This window comes from Microcaecilia unicolor, chromosome 6 (assembly GCF_901765095.1).
Source record: "Microcaecilia unicolor chromosome 6, aMicUni1.1, whole genome shotgun sequence".
NCBI classification, from domain to species: Eukaryota; Metazoa; Chordata; class Amphibia; order Gymnophiona; family Siphonopidae; genus Microcaecilia; species Microcaecilia unicolor.
Window position 1 is genome coordinate 73,354,861 of NC_044036.1, and position 13,561 is coordinate 73,368,421.

At 42.5% G+C, this 13,561-nt stretch overlaps 1 protein-coding gene across 6 annotated transcripts in view; it reads left to right on the forward strand.

The window, feature by feature from the left end:
• Positions 1-13,561, forward strand: part of CCDC18 (coiled-coil domain containing 18) — a 251,047-nt gene that overhangs the window by 179,557 nt on the left and 57,929 nt on the right. For all 6 annotated transcript variants that reach the window (XM_030205711.1, XM_030205709.1, XM_030205710.1 and 3 more), the window contains 3 exons: positions 1,643-1,785; positions 8,484-8,647; positions 9,552-9,765. In XM_030205711.1, the coding sequence (XP_030061571.1) occupies positions 1,643-1,785; positions 8,484-8,647; positions 9,552-9,765 (521 nt within the window). The remainder of the gene's footprint in view (positions 1-1,642; positions 1,786-8,483; positions 8,648-9,551; positions 9,766-13,561) is intronic.

Genomic DNA, 13,561 nt, shown 5'->3' on the forward strand with positions numbered 1-13,561 from the left:
GGTGTCCAAACAGGAAAAAAAGAGGTGATAATGCCCTTGTATAAGTCTCTGGTGAGGCCCCATTTAGAGTACTGTGTGCAGTTCTGGAGACCGCACCTACAGAAAGATATAAACAGGATGGAGTTGGTCCAGAGGGCGGCTACTAAATTGGTAAGCAGTCTCTGTCAGAAAACATATAGGGACAGGCTCATGAACCTCAACATGTATACGCAGGAAGTTAAGAGGAAACAGGCTTAGGAGGAGTCTAAGAAAATACTCTTTCACAGAAAGGGTGGTGGATGCGTGGAATTTAAGAAAGAGTGGGACAGGCACGTGGGATCCCTTAGGAAAAGGAGGAGTTAGTGGTTACTGAGGGAAGGGCAGACTGGATGGGCCATTTGGTCTTTACCTGCTGTCATGTTTCTATGTTTCTAGACAGCATGATGTAAAATATGCACAAATCAAAAATAAATGGGAGACATTCTACTTGCATAAAACTGTGAGAAAACCAAAGTGAGAGCATGGAATAAATAATAATTGAAAACACAAATATTGAAATGCATGTAGATTTGAAAAAGCAAAATTGTGTGTTGCCTAAACCCACATCTGAGCCTGCCTTATCCACAAGTAAAAATACCTGCATTGTTAGTTGTTTGCTTGCTTTTGTGCATGTACAAGGTGGGCAATTTTTAAACGGTGTATTTATACTGAAAAGGAACTTTTAGACTATTTCTCTCCTTATCTCTAACAAGCTAATCTGGAGTTGTTGGTTTGCACATGCACAACCACTATGCTGATTCTTCATAAACTAAGTAGTATATCAGTATTTATTTTATTAAAAAGTATTTCTTACCAATCTCTCTTGGTAAGTTACACTTTAACATATACATTTTTTAAATAAACATCATAAAATACAAAAGGATAACAAAAGTAAATAAAAAATTCTGCAACTCCTTGTAAATATTCAGATTAACTACTATATACCTTAATAAATAAAAATGCCTTAACGTTGCTTCCAAAACACCATGACATCCACCTCTTTCTGCATCTCCAGTGGGAGCCCATTCAACAGCACTGTCTCTGCTGCAGAAAAAGCACTTGCTCTAGTAACAGCCAATTTAGCTTCTTCAAGAATCAACATAGTATCCTCTGAGCACAAAGAATGACTAGGCGCATACCAACCCCCCTTATCACACACCGTATCAAAAACAGCACTTTTAAACTTAACTCTTGCTGTTACAGATAACTAGTGAAGCTCCTCCTTATGAGCAGTCCCATGCTCATGGTACCCACAACTTGCCAACAAATGTACAGCAACTATTTTAGGTCAAGTGGTTCCAAAATGTGAAGTTTGACATCAAATTGAAAAAGAGATGGATCGGTTTCAGTGTCACAGGACAGCATTGAAGTCAAGAGATGTTGACCAGCTGTGTCAATGTTATAAAATTTTACTTGCTTGAATTCATTTCTAGAAAGTATGTTGAGACATTAAATGCAACTCATAGGTTGCTTATCCTTTAGGGTATACTCTGTTCTGTGAACATAGCGATGAACTACAGCCTATAGACTGTGCACACAACTAGTCTTCAGGATATAGCTTTCTGTGATTTGGTACATCGTAGGTAGCATAAAACACCACACTCAACACTGTTCGTATTTATAGGTATCCAAACTTGAAAAAGATCTTCAAAGGAAAAAAGCATTTTCAAGAGAAGAGTTAAAAAGGATGGAAGAGAAACTCCATGTGGCTTGTGAAGATGCAGATTTGAAAAGTCAGCAAGTGCTTCAGCTTAGTAGCACGCTCAAGTAAGTTCACTAATCTCCTTTATAGACTCCATTATTGTGTTTTCCTGAAAACTTGAATTGTAATCACTAAAGACTGTACCATCAGAAACCCATTTGAATTGTGTTCAAAATACATTTCTTTAAAATCATGAACTCCTTTTTGCAAGATAGTGCTAATGTAATTGTTACATGTAATGTGTATTTGTATTCAGCATAGGAATGACTTGTTCCTTTGGCTCTGTCAGTCAAGTCTACATTGCACTGTTGAAATAGGGCCTGAAATGTTAAAACCAGCTGCATAATCCAAAATTGTACACTTGCCAGACTTCTTCATCCTGCAGGTAATTAGTGAAGATAATGTGTTCTGGAATACACTGGATTTACAGAATCCAGGGAAACATGGTTTTGCTAAAGGTAGCTTTTGTCAGACCAACCTAATCAATTTCTTTGACTGGGTGACCAGAAAGTTGGATCAGGAAAGAGTGCTAAATGTAGTGTGCTTTGATTTCAACAAGGCCTTTGACATGCTTCACTAAGGTAACGCTCAACTAAACTGAGCACCCTAGCTGTGGGCCCAACATTGACTTAACTGACTCAAGTGGGAAGCAACAAAGTATAGTAGGAAATGGAGCTCACTCCAAGGAAAGGGACATAACCAGCATTGTATTACAAGGATCAGTTCAGGTCTTTTCAATATTTTTGTAAGCAAAGTTGCAGAGGGACTGTTAGGAAAGGTTTGCCTATTTGCCAGTGATACCAACATCTGAAACAGGATAGACATCCTGAAAGATGTGGAAAACATGAGATATGGTCTTAACAAAGTTGAGGAATGATTGAGGGAAGATCACTTGATGTGCTGAACAGGGAGGCTGTGTTTGTCAAGCTCCAGAGCTCCCATCATCTTAACCCCCCCTGAATTGAACTAAACTCTGCACAAACTCTACCACAATTTCTCTCCACTGGAGTTGTTCTATGGACAAATTTGTGTTGTGCTCACCTCCAGCTATGGCCAGCAAGGCAAAGAAAAAAGATGAGGAGAGGCGATGTGCACAGAGAATTCTAAGATGGCAGACCAGACCGAGCACTCATCTGTGACGCTGCCAGATATAGCTCAGCATATCAGTGAAGTGGTGGTTTTGACTTTGAAAGAACAATTTGCTAGCCTTGCAGCACAATTTGCTGAGCTCTCTTGAACAGTGGTGAACTTTGGCAGCCGTATGGCAGAATGTGAATCTCACATCAGCTCGGTGGAGGATGCAGCAGGAAAAACCCATACAGATCTTCATATGCTTCCGCGGGCCCTAGCACAATGCAAATTTAAGCTGGAGGATCTAGAAAATAGATCATGCAGGAATAACCTGCATTTTTTGGGCTTTCCTAAGTCTGTGTAAGATGCTGAGTTGTTGGGGTTCATGGAAACCTGAATAAAAATGTTGCTGGAAAATTCAATCCACAGTCAAACAATTGACTCATGAAACTACTAGAAGGCATGAGCTAAATCCAAATCTTTAAATACCTTTAAGGTATTAAATTCATGGAAGCTGAACCTCTTTCAAGGACATTCTGGAATGAGGGGTTATAGAGGGAAGAAAAGGGTTTATGGTTTATTAGTATTTTACTATACTAGGCAGTTTACAGACTAAAGCAGAATTTCAGAGTAGGAAAGGAACTACAGTCTCAGACAGGACAGAATATAACAAACATCCAAGAGGCATTCAAAATTAATAGTCATCAACAATAAAGAGTAGGTAAAAAGTAGGGGTAAGAGAGGGAGGGGATGGGAACTCGGGTATTGGAAGGTGATTGGAAATACTGGGGTAGACTCTGGAGTAATTCATTAAAATACAGAACGGGTGATTGATGTGGCAAACAGCCTCCCAGTGGAGGCTGTGAAGACAAGGACAATGAGAATTCAAGAAAGTGTTGGATAAGCACCAAAGATTTAATTTAAGCATTTCGAACCTACTTAACAAGGCTCAAAGCAGCTTATAAGAAAATAATTAAAAATTTTGATATAGTCATAATTTTTGAAAAAGGCTTATAATCATACTATTATTGATCAAAGTATTTACAAAATAACTACTGGGTCAATACCGTGAAACTGCTGCTAGAGGAGACAGCGTCAGGCAGGAATGAATGTGCATTGCTACTGCCCAATTTCCCCCTAGACCACCAGGGACATCTTCAGGTAGGCTAGGGAGGCCTACTGAGGTAAGAGGAGGGGGCGGCAGCGGCAGCTTTCTAATTTCTTCAGAGATCAGGAGGGGATACCCGCAAGATCTGAAGTGAGTTTAACTGGGCACCCTCTGATATTCAGGCTGGTGTCCAATTAAACTTGGTACATAAAGTTAGGACAGTCTTCTGTCCTTATGCGTTTACCTAGCCAGTTAGCAATCTGAATATTATGGCAAACCAGCTAGGGCCGTTTTTGGCCTAACCGACTGTTAACTTCATCAGTTAGCAGCAATACTCAGCAGCACTGTCCCATTTAAGTGCTGCTAAATATTGCTGGTTAGCCCCGAGCAAACAATTTAAATAGCCAGGAGCCTCTCCTGACCATTTAAATCACTTTGACTATTGGGCCCCATGTCTTCAGCGCATATGCCCTCCCGTGGGAGGTGGTGGAAATGAAAATGGTAACGGAATTCAAACATGCGTGGGATAAACATAAAGGGAATCCTGTTCAGAAGGAATGGATCCTCAGGAGCTTAGCAGAGATTGGGAGGCGGGGATAGTGCTGGGCAGACTTATAAGGTCTGTGCCAGAGCTGGTGGTGGGAGGCGGGGATAGTGCTGGGCAGTCTTATACGGTCTGTGCCCTGAAGAGGACAGGTACAAATCAAGGTAGGGTATACACAAAAAGTAGCACATATGAGTTTATTTTGTTGGGCACACTGGATGGACCATGCAGGTCTTTTTCTGCCATCATCTACTATATTACTATGTATAATAATTTGACACATTTCTCAGATCTTTAGGTAGATGTTCCATGCTTCAGGTCAGTGGTGTGCTGGTAAATTTTTAACAACAGGCTCTCTCCCCGGTCCACCTCGGCGCCCCCCCGTCCACCCCTGCGCCCCCCCCCCCAAAAAAAAAAATTTGCAGAGCTGGCTATACCCGGGGGGGGGGGGGGGGGGCAGCGGCCAACACATTACTCTCTCCAGGAAAAAAAATTAAATGATCCCAGGTTCCAATCTAATTCATGTTTAATATGGGATAAAATGCCATGAATAAGTAAATAAACATAAACTTTTAACGTTCAGCACCTGATTCTCAAAGTGGACATATTCCAAACACTATAATGAAAATAAGATTATTTTTTTTCTACCTTTGTTGTCTGGTGACTTTGTTTCTCTGATCATGCTGGTCCAGTATCTGATTCTGCTGCTCTCTATCTGTTCCCGTGACTCCATTTCCAGGGCTTCCTTTCCATTTATTTCTTTTCTTTCCTCCTCTCTTCTTCATTTCTGGTCCTCCGCATACTTGACTGTACAGTGGATCCAGCTTCTGCCTATTTTCTCCATCCATGTGCAGTTTCTCTCCTCACTTCCTTTTCCCTCATCTAATCTCCTTCCTCTATCTTCCCTCCATGTCCAGAATTTCTCTTGCTCTCCCCGCCATCCATGTCCTGAAACTCTCCTCTCTCCCCTGCCCCTCTCTATCCATCCATACCCAGCAATTCTCTTCTCTCCCCTGCCCCCTCTGCCCAGCAATTCTCTCCTCTGCCCATCCATGCCCAGCAATTCTCTCCCCTGCTTCCCTCTGCCCATCCATGGCCAGCAAATCTCTCCCCTGCCTCCCTCTGCCCATCCATGGCCAGCAATTCTCTCCCCTGCCTCCCTCTGCCCATCCATGCCCAGCAATTCTCTCCCCTGCCCATCCGTGCCCAGCAATTCTCTCCCCTGCCTCCCTCTGCCCATCCATGCCCAGCAATTCTCTCCCATGCCCCCCTCTGCCCATCCATGCCCAGCAATTCTCTCCCCTGCGCATCCATGGCCAGCAATTCTCTCCCCTGCCTCCCTCTGCCCATCCATGGCCAGCTGTTCTCCTCCCTTGCCTCCCTCTGCCCATCCATGGCCAGCTGTTCTCCTCCCTTGCCTCCCTCTGCCCATCCATGCCCAGCAGTTCTCCTCCCTTGCCTCCCTCTGCCCATCCATGCCCAGCAGTTCTCCTTCCTTGCCCCCCTCTGCCCATCCATGGCCAGCAAATCTCTCCCCTGCCTCCCTCTGCCCATCCATGGCCAGCAATTCTCTCCCCTGCCTCCCTCTGCCCATCCATGCCCAGCAGTTTTCTCCCCTGTCCCCCTCTGCCCATCCATGTCCAGCAATTCTTTCCCCTGCCCCCCTCTACCCACCCATGCTCAGCAGGTCTCTTCCCTGCCCCCCCTCTACCCACCTATGCCCAGCAGGTCTCTTCCCTGCCCCCTCTACCCACCCATGCCCAGCAGGTCTCTCCCCTGCCCCCCTCTACCCATCCAGCGATTCTCCTCCCTCCCCTGCCGCTCTGAAGCATGTCCAAAGATGTCCTTCGCTCCCACCCTCCCCTCCCGCCCCCCTCCGTCTTTTTTTAATTACCTCCGTCGAAGCGCCGCCATTTAAAGCCCTGCTGCGTGCTGGCTGGCCGTCTCCAGGCTTCCCCTGCTTGATTCGGATGATGTTCGTGCCTTAGTCCCGCCTTCGCGAAAAAGGAAATGACGTCAGAATGAAGGCGGGACTAAGGCACGAACATCATCCGAATCAAGCAGGGGAAGCCTGGAGACGGCCAGCCAGCACGCAGCAGGGCTTTAAATGGCGGCGCTTCGACGGAGGTAATTAAAAAAAGACGGAGGTGGGCGAAGGACATGGTTGTACATGCTTCGGAGCGGCAGGGGAGGTAAGCATGGCCAGTGATGGCGCCCTCCTGCCATGCTTACCTCCCGCAATGGAGCCGGCTCGCCCCCAACAACAACCGGCTCGCAAGAGCTGTCAAAATTTAACAAGCGGCTCTTGCGAGCCGGTGCGAGCCGGCTCCAGCACACCACTGCTTCAGGTCCTCTATTGTCTGATTGCTTATCTTTTTTAGATGACTGTTTTTAAGATTGGGTATTACAAGTTTCAGTTCATGGAAGAAACTTGTATCTCAGATTGAATCTTGCTGCAATATCCTAGGCAAAGACCATTTAAGATTTAAAAAATCAGAGCTTAAACTCCACTCTAGCTTTTCTGGGAACCAACGTTATTTGATCAAATACGGAGCTGCATGTTTGCCCCTTGAACTTAATTTCACGTTGCATTGTGTAAAACCTGGAGTCTTTGAATTTGTCTTTCTGGTAAGTCCAACAAAACTACATTGCAGTAGTCCATTTGAGACAACGCAACAATCAATTGTAAATGTCAGGCCTCTAGAAAAGGTCTAATGCAGCATATCATTTTAAATTTAAGGAACTGCTGTTTCATGAACTTGTTTGTGTTTTTCCATCGTTAATCCAAAATCTAAAACAATTCCTAAAATTTGAATCTCCAGTTTGTATGGAATTCCAGTCAATATTGTCAAAGTACGAGGGAAATAGGAACAACAGGTGAAGTGATCAAGTTTGCAGATAACACAAAATTATTCGAAGTTGTTAAATCGCATGTAGATTATGAGAAATTGCAGGAGGCTAGAAGACTAGATATCTATATAGCAGATGAACTTTAATGTGGGCAAGTGTAAAGTGGTGCACATTGTGAAGAATAACCCAAATTATAGTGACAAGATGTTAGGTTCCATGTTAATAGTCACTACTAAGGAAAAGGATTTAGATGAAATCATGGGCAGTATAATACATTGAAATTTTCTGCTCAGTGTGTGTCAGTGGTCAAAAAAGCAAACAGAATGTTAGGAATTATAAGGAGAGGAATTGAAAGTAAAACAAAGAATATCATAATGCATGCCTCATGGTGAAATCACATCTTGGTATTGCTTGCAGTTTTGGTTGCCACATCTCAAAAAAGCAGGGGTGGACTGACAGTGATCTGATCCTCTGGACAGAAAGGGTCGCCGCCCCCACCTTTGTTTCCAGCCCCCCCTCTTGCACACTATAGCCCCCTGAGCCTACCTTGAAGAGCCCTGGTGGTCTAGTGGCCTCTCGGGGGGGGGGGGGGGGGGCCGGAAAGAACTCCACTCTTTCCTGCCTGCTGCCGCTGCTCTACCCGGCACCGCCACTTCATAATGGTTGCTGAGACTTCCTGCAGCAGTCTCCCAGGGAGGGCCCACTGAGGTGCAGGGGGGGAGGGAGGCACTAGGCCCCCCAGACCTTCTGGGCCCTTGGACACTGCTTGGCTGCCCCTACAAAAATGACATAATGGAATTAGAAAAGGTACGCTGCCGGAGCATGAAATGTTGCTACTATTTGGGTTTCTGCCAGGTATTTGTGACCTTGATTGGCCACTGTTAGAAGTTAGATGATCGATCATTGGTCTGACCCTGTATGGCTATTCTTGTGTTCTTATATCCTTACTTGGTAAAAGCAGTTAATGTAGCTAGGTATAAAAAAAAAAAGGTTTGGACAAATTCCTGGAGGTAGTGTCCATAATATGTTATTAAGGTAGACTTGAGGAAAGCCACTGCTTATCCCTGGGGGTAAGTAGGATGGAATCTTGATACATTTTTGGGATTCTGCCAGGTACTTGTGATCTGGCTTGTCCACTGTTTATATATTCCGATTCTAAGTATTTGATATTTCTGCTTTTACAATTTCAGACAGCTGACACATGAGCTGGATCTTTCCAGGAATGAGCTGAGGGGAATGGAAGAGGCGATGAAAGTCTTAAGGCATGATAATGAAACAAAGACTGTCCAGTTTAACCATTTAGAAATGACACTGCAGCAAACACAGGCCGAGCTGGATAAAAAGACAGAAATTGGTAACTCATTGAAATAGCAGCTTTGCTTAGTTGCTTACAATTCTTTTGCAAGAACTCAACATTTTGTGTTATTAATTGAAGAGCACTTTTCCAAAACTCACTCAGTCCATTTTTTATCAGTTTTGAGCTGTGTGATAAATTTTGTTCATCAAGGCAAGATTCATTTACTGTAACTTATTCCTGTGCCAAACCTCATTGAGTACATGCACAGGAGGAGGAACATGCCTGGTGCATGTGCACAAGAGTTCCGCAGTAAGCAGAGGTCTTGTATGCATGTACCAGGTAAACTCGACAGCAAAGCACACATCAGCTCCGTTTTTCTGTGCCTTTAAATATAAGCTTTTCAAATTTTTTTTCACCTGAAAAGCTTATATTTAAGCACAGAAAACAGGCACCAATGTGTGCTTTCACTTTCGGGTTTACTCTGACTCGCACACATTTGTCTGTTACTACCAGTGCTTAGGGGCTTGCATGGACTTCCTTCTGCTTCCAAATTAAATAAAAACTGACAGATTTTAAAGGCAAGATTCTGGAAAATCCTCTGTTCAAACACCCTGATGCCAGCTCTGAGCTGGCATTAGGTTTTTAGCAGTAAGGGCAGCTTTGTTTTGTGCACTGTTCTCTGAGCATTGGGAGAGAATAGGAGATTACCTCATTAACACCCATAGGTGTAAGAAGATATAAACAATAGGGGAGGAGGCACTGATAATTGCAAATGAAAGCTCATGGGCCAGATCTCAGAGATTCTCAGCCCTAGTTCAAACTGATCTAGAAACTCAAAGGAGTGGGGGGGGGGGGGGGGGGGGGGGAACTGCTGAGTAAATAAAGCAAAACTGATCAGTGTTTGTTTTTTACAAAAACAGTACTTTATATACAAGTTATTTCTTTATGGGTATTCATACAGTGAATAATTTGGAAAGCAAGTTACAAAACAGCAAAGCATACCAAGAAGATTTCTTGCAAAGGCGAGAGGAGCTTGAGCATGACTTGCAAAGTGTCCAAAAAGAACTAAAAGGCACTGTAAGAAGACTTCAGGAGTTGGAAGGTCTTCTACAGAATACGCAGTTATCTCTAGAAGAAAAGAAAGCAACCATAAAAGACCTTGCTGGTGAGCTTAGGTGAGTGAAACTTCATAGCATCAGGGGTATGGCTAAAACATCCAATAGATCTGCTTTTTGTTTTTGGATTGCCTGCTCCCATACTCATTTTACTTTCATAAGCTGATAGGTGTGTAACATGTATACATCTGTAAAGGTTTGATCATACTTGGATTTTTCTACTTTTTATAACAGTGGTATTAACTATAATCTTGAAGCACTCCTATTCTGGCCTATTTTCATGAGCAGAAGAAAGCCACAAATGACTAATCCAATCTCAAAGCTGTCAAAAGTTCAAATAAAATAACTGTAAAAAGAATATCCCTGCTTCTTCTGTTAAAGATTTGGAGAAGAGCCAGGCTTTCACAACTAATGGACTAGAAGCAGCATAAAAAAATTTTCTGTGAACCTGGCATGAGGAGTGAAAGAAGAACTTTTTTCTTTTTTTTTTCTCACTTGTGTTGCTAAATTAATATATGTGGAGTGGCATTTTAGAAAGTCAGTGCATCAAAAATGGACATCCATTTTCCATGTATTTTAGAACACATCATCTACTGAGTATACTCTATTGTCTAGTTACAATTTATAGCCCTTATTTCAGTAACTGTTACTCATTTTCTTAATTGCAAAAATTACTTTATTAAAACAAATATAAAATCTCCTTACCTCAACATCAACCATGCACTCCTCACAGTCATATCAAACTAACAATAATATAATTTACTAATCCTCTGTTACTGGAATGTCACCATCACAATGCTTTAATTATTTAACATTTTTCTTTATAAAGCCCTATATTACTGTGGTTCTTCAATCACAGAAAAAATTCTCTTTAGTTCAATAGTTCTGCTATATAAAGCACTGTTTATCCAAATGAAATACTTAAATATATAAACATCCTACTGTTCCAAAGTTCGCTTATATTCAGTGCTTCCATATGTTCAGACAGCTTTCATATAAATTCCTGCTTCTGAGGGCAGTCTTCTATTATTTAAAAAAAGCTTCCTCCATCACATATACTGGGGCAAAAACCTATCGCCTCAATGTATCATCTTTCACTTTCTCCAAACATCTGTGCATTTCCTTCAGTAACGATTCCGTTTTTCATGCAGTCACTCCCTCCTGTATTAAACCTGACACATCACTGTATTTCGCTAAGCGTCATCAGGGGTTCAGCTGTAGTAATGCAAAACCTTTTTCTTGAACCGCATAACCAGAGCGGACCTATACATGTGGGATGGATGTCATGAGCTGGAAACATCCAGCATAAATATCTATTTTACAAACTGAAACTTCCAAATTATGAACAGGGGAAAACAAGGGATATGGACATCTGTGTGGTAGCATAGGAACATCCATCTTATAAAATGACCACACAGTCATCCATTCAGAGCAGAGAGGTAGCCTAATAGTTCGAGTAGTGGATTGAGAGTCAGGGGATCAGGTTTAGATCCCATTTCAGCTGTTTGTGATGACTTTTTTTTTTGTTTAATTGTGATCCGTCCAGGAAGAGAGAAATACCTACTGTACTTGAATGTACCATCACTTCAATAGCCTTCAGGCTTGTAAGTGTCTTATATAAGAACATAAGAATAGCCATACTGGATCAGACCAATGGTCCTTCTAGCCCAGTATCCTTCTTTCTGCAGTGGCCAAGTCAGGTCACAAGTACCTGGCAGAAACTCAAATAGTAGCAACATTCCATGCTGCCAATCCCAGGGCAAGCAGTGGCTTCCCCCTTGTCTGTCTCAATAGCAGATTATGGACTTTTCCTCCAGGAACTTGTCCAAACCTTTTTTTAAACTCGGATATGCTACCACATCCTCCAGCAATGAGTTCCAGAGCTTAACTATTCTTTGAGTGGAAACATATTTCACTCAAAAAAAATATTCAGGCATGGTATGTATTTTTCTGTCCCTGGAAGGCTCACAGTTTAAAGATTTAAAAAAAAAAAAGGTGAAGAGAGATTTGAACCTCGGTCCCTTGGCTCTGAGTCCACCTCAGTAACCATAAGGTTACTCCTCAGATCTGCATGCTGCTCTGTTAGGAATGTCTATAGTATCTGAAACTGTCATAGAGCCCTAGTATACATTGTCGTTTTCACGTTTGGGGGAGGTGAAGGGGTACAGCAACCACTGGGGGGACTGTCATGCCTTAATCCCTCCAGTAGACATCTGCTAAATTCAGAGCATCTTTCTGTAACCTGGAAGTTCCTGAAACAGGTCTAAATAAGGACATCCTTTTTAGACATGCACATTTCTTCCCCTTTGGTAATTGCTGTTGGACGTCCAGATTTCAGGCCCTCCCTAGTCCCTCCCAAAACACACCCAAAACATGCCCCCTTCCTATATGGACATATTGAAGTGTTGGACGTCCCTATTCTACCTTTGCAAAGTTGGGATTTGGACGTTTCAAGCACATGGATGTCCATTTAGGCCTTGAGACATTCATATGCTTCAAAAATGAGCACTATAGTGTGCTATTTACAGTGCCAACACAATACACATTAAAACATCTTAATAGCAAAAGGGACAAAGGGATGTGGAGATTTGAAATAAATAAAAATAGATAAGATACCGTAACAGGACTATAGATTGATGATAAGGGTGACTAACTTAAGGAAAACTGCACATGCAGTCAGAAAAAGTACATGCAACTGATCTCATCTAGAGTACATGTGGTAAGCAAGTCCTGTAATATCTGCAGCTGTTGTAGTCCTTGTGTGTTTGACTACCTGTTTAGTTGCCTCTTCCATTAAAGGCTTTGGAGAAAGGCCAGGCTTTTACCCACTTGCTGAAGTAAGAGATAGGCTACACCTAATGCAAGACTTTCTGGCAGTGTGTTCCAGACTGTGGAGGCTATTATGAGAAAGCTCGCTGGTGGGCAACATGTTGTGCAATTTTCTTTTGATAGGATATGATTAGGGATGCTGTTTGAGAGAGCCTTAGATACCTTGGAGGTGCATAGAAAGAGATTCTGTTCAAGCACTTTTGCCCATTTAAATGAACTTCCTCTCTGCTTTTTACTGTATGTAATGTGTTGTGCTAGGGAGAAGGATGTAGATAGATATAAAGCAGAACCTTTTCGATCAAGAAACTAGACGAAGTAAGACTTAGAGGTGGGAAAGAGGCAGGGGTTTAAACTTCTCCAATAGGAGGAAATATATAACTTAAGAACATAAAGAGTTGTCCTACTGTGTCAGACCATGGGTCCATCTAGCCCAGTATCCTGTTTTCCAACAGTGGCTAGTCCAGGTCAAAAGTGTCTGGAAGAGTCCCAAATATTAGAAAGATTTCACATTACTTACCCTCAGGGATAAGCAGTGGCTTTCCCTGGGTTTATTTTAATAACAGTTTATGTGCTTTTCCTCCAGAAATTTTCCAAACCTTTTTTTAACTTGGCTACATTAACTGCTTTTTACCCCGGCACCATCATTGAGTTCCAGAACTTAATAATACATTGGCTGAAAAAATACTTTCTTCTATTTGTTGCTACTATATGGAGTGGAGGAGTAGCCTAGTGGTTAGTGCAGCAGAGTTCGATCCTGGGGAACAGGATTTGATTCTCACTGCAGCTCCTTGTGACTCTGGGCAAGTCACCAAACCCTCCATTGCCCTAGTACCTGTATAAACTGTGTAAAGTACTTTGAATCTAGTTGCAAAAAACACAGAAAGGCGGTATATCAAGTCCTATTCCCTGTAAACCGCTTTGAATGTAGTTGCAAAAAAACACAGAAAGGCGGTATATGAAGTCCCAATCCCTGTAAACTGCTTTGAATGTAGTTGCAAAAACCACAAAAAGGCGGTATAGCAAGCCC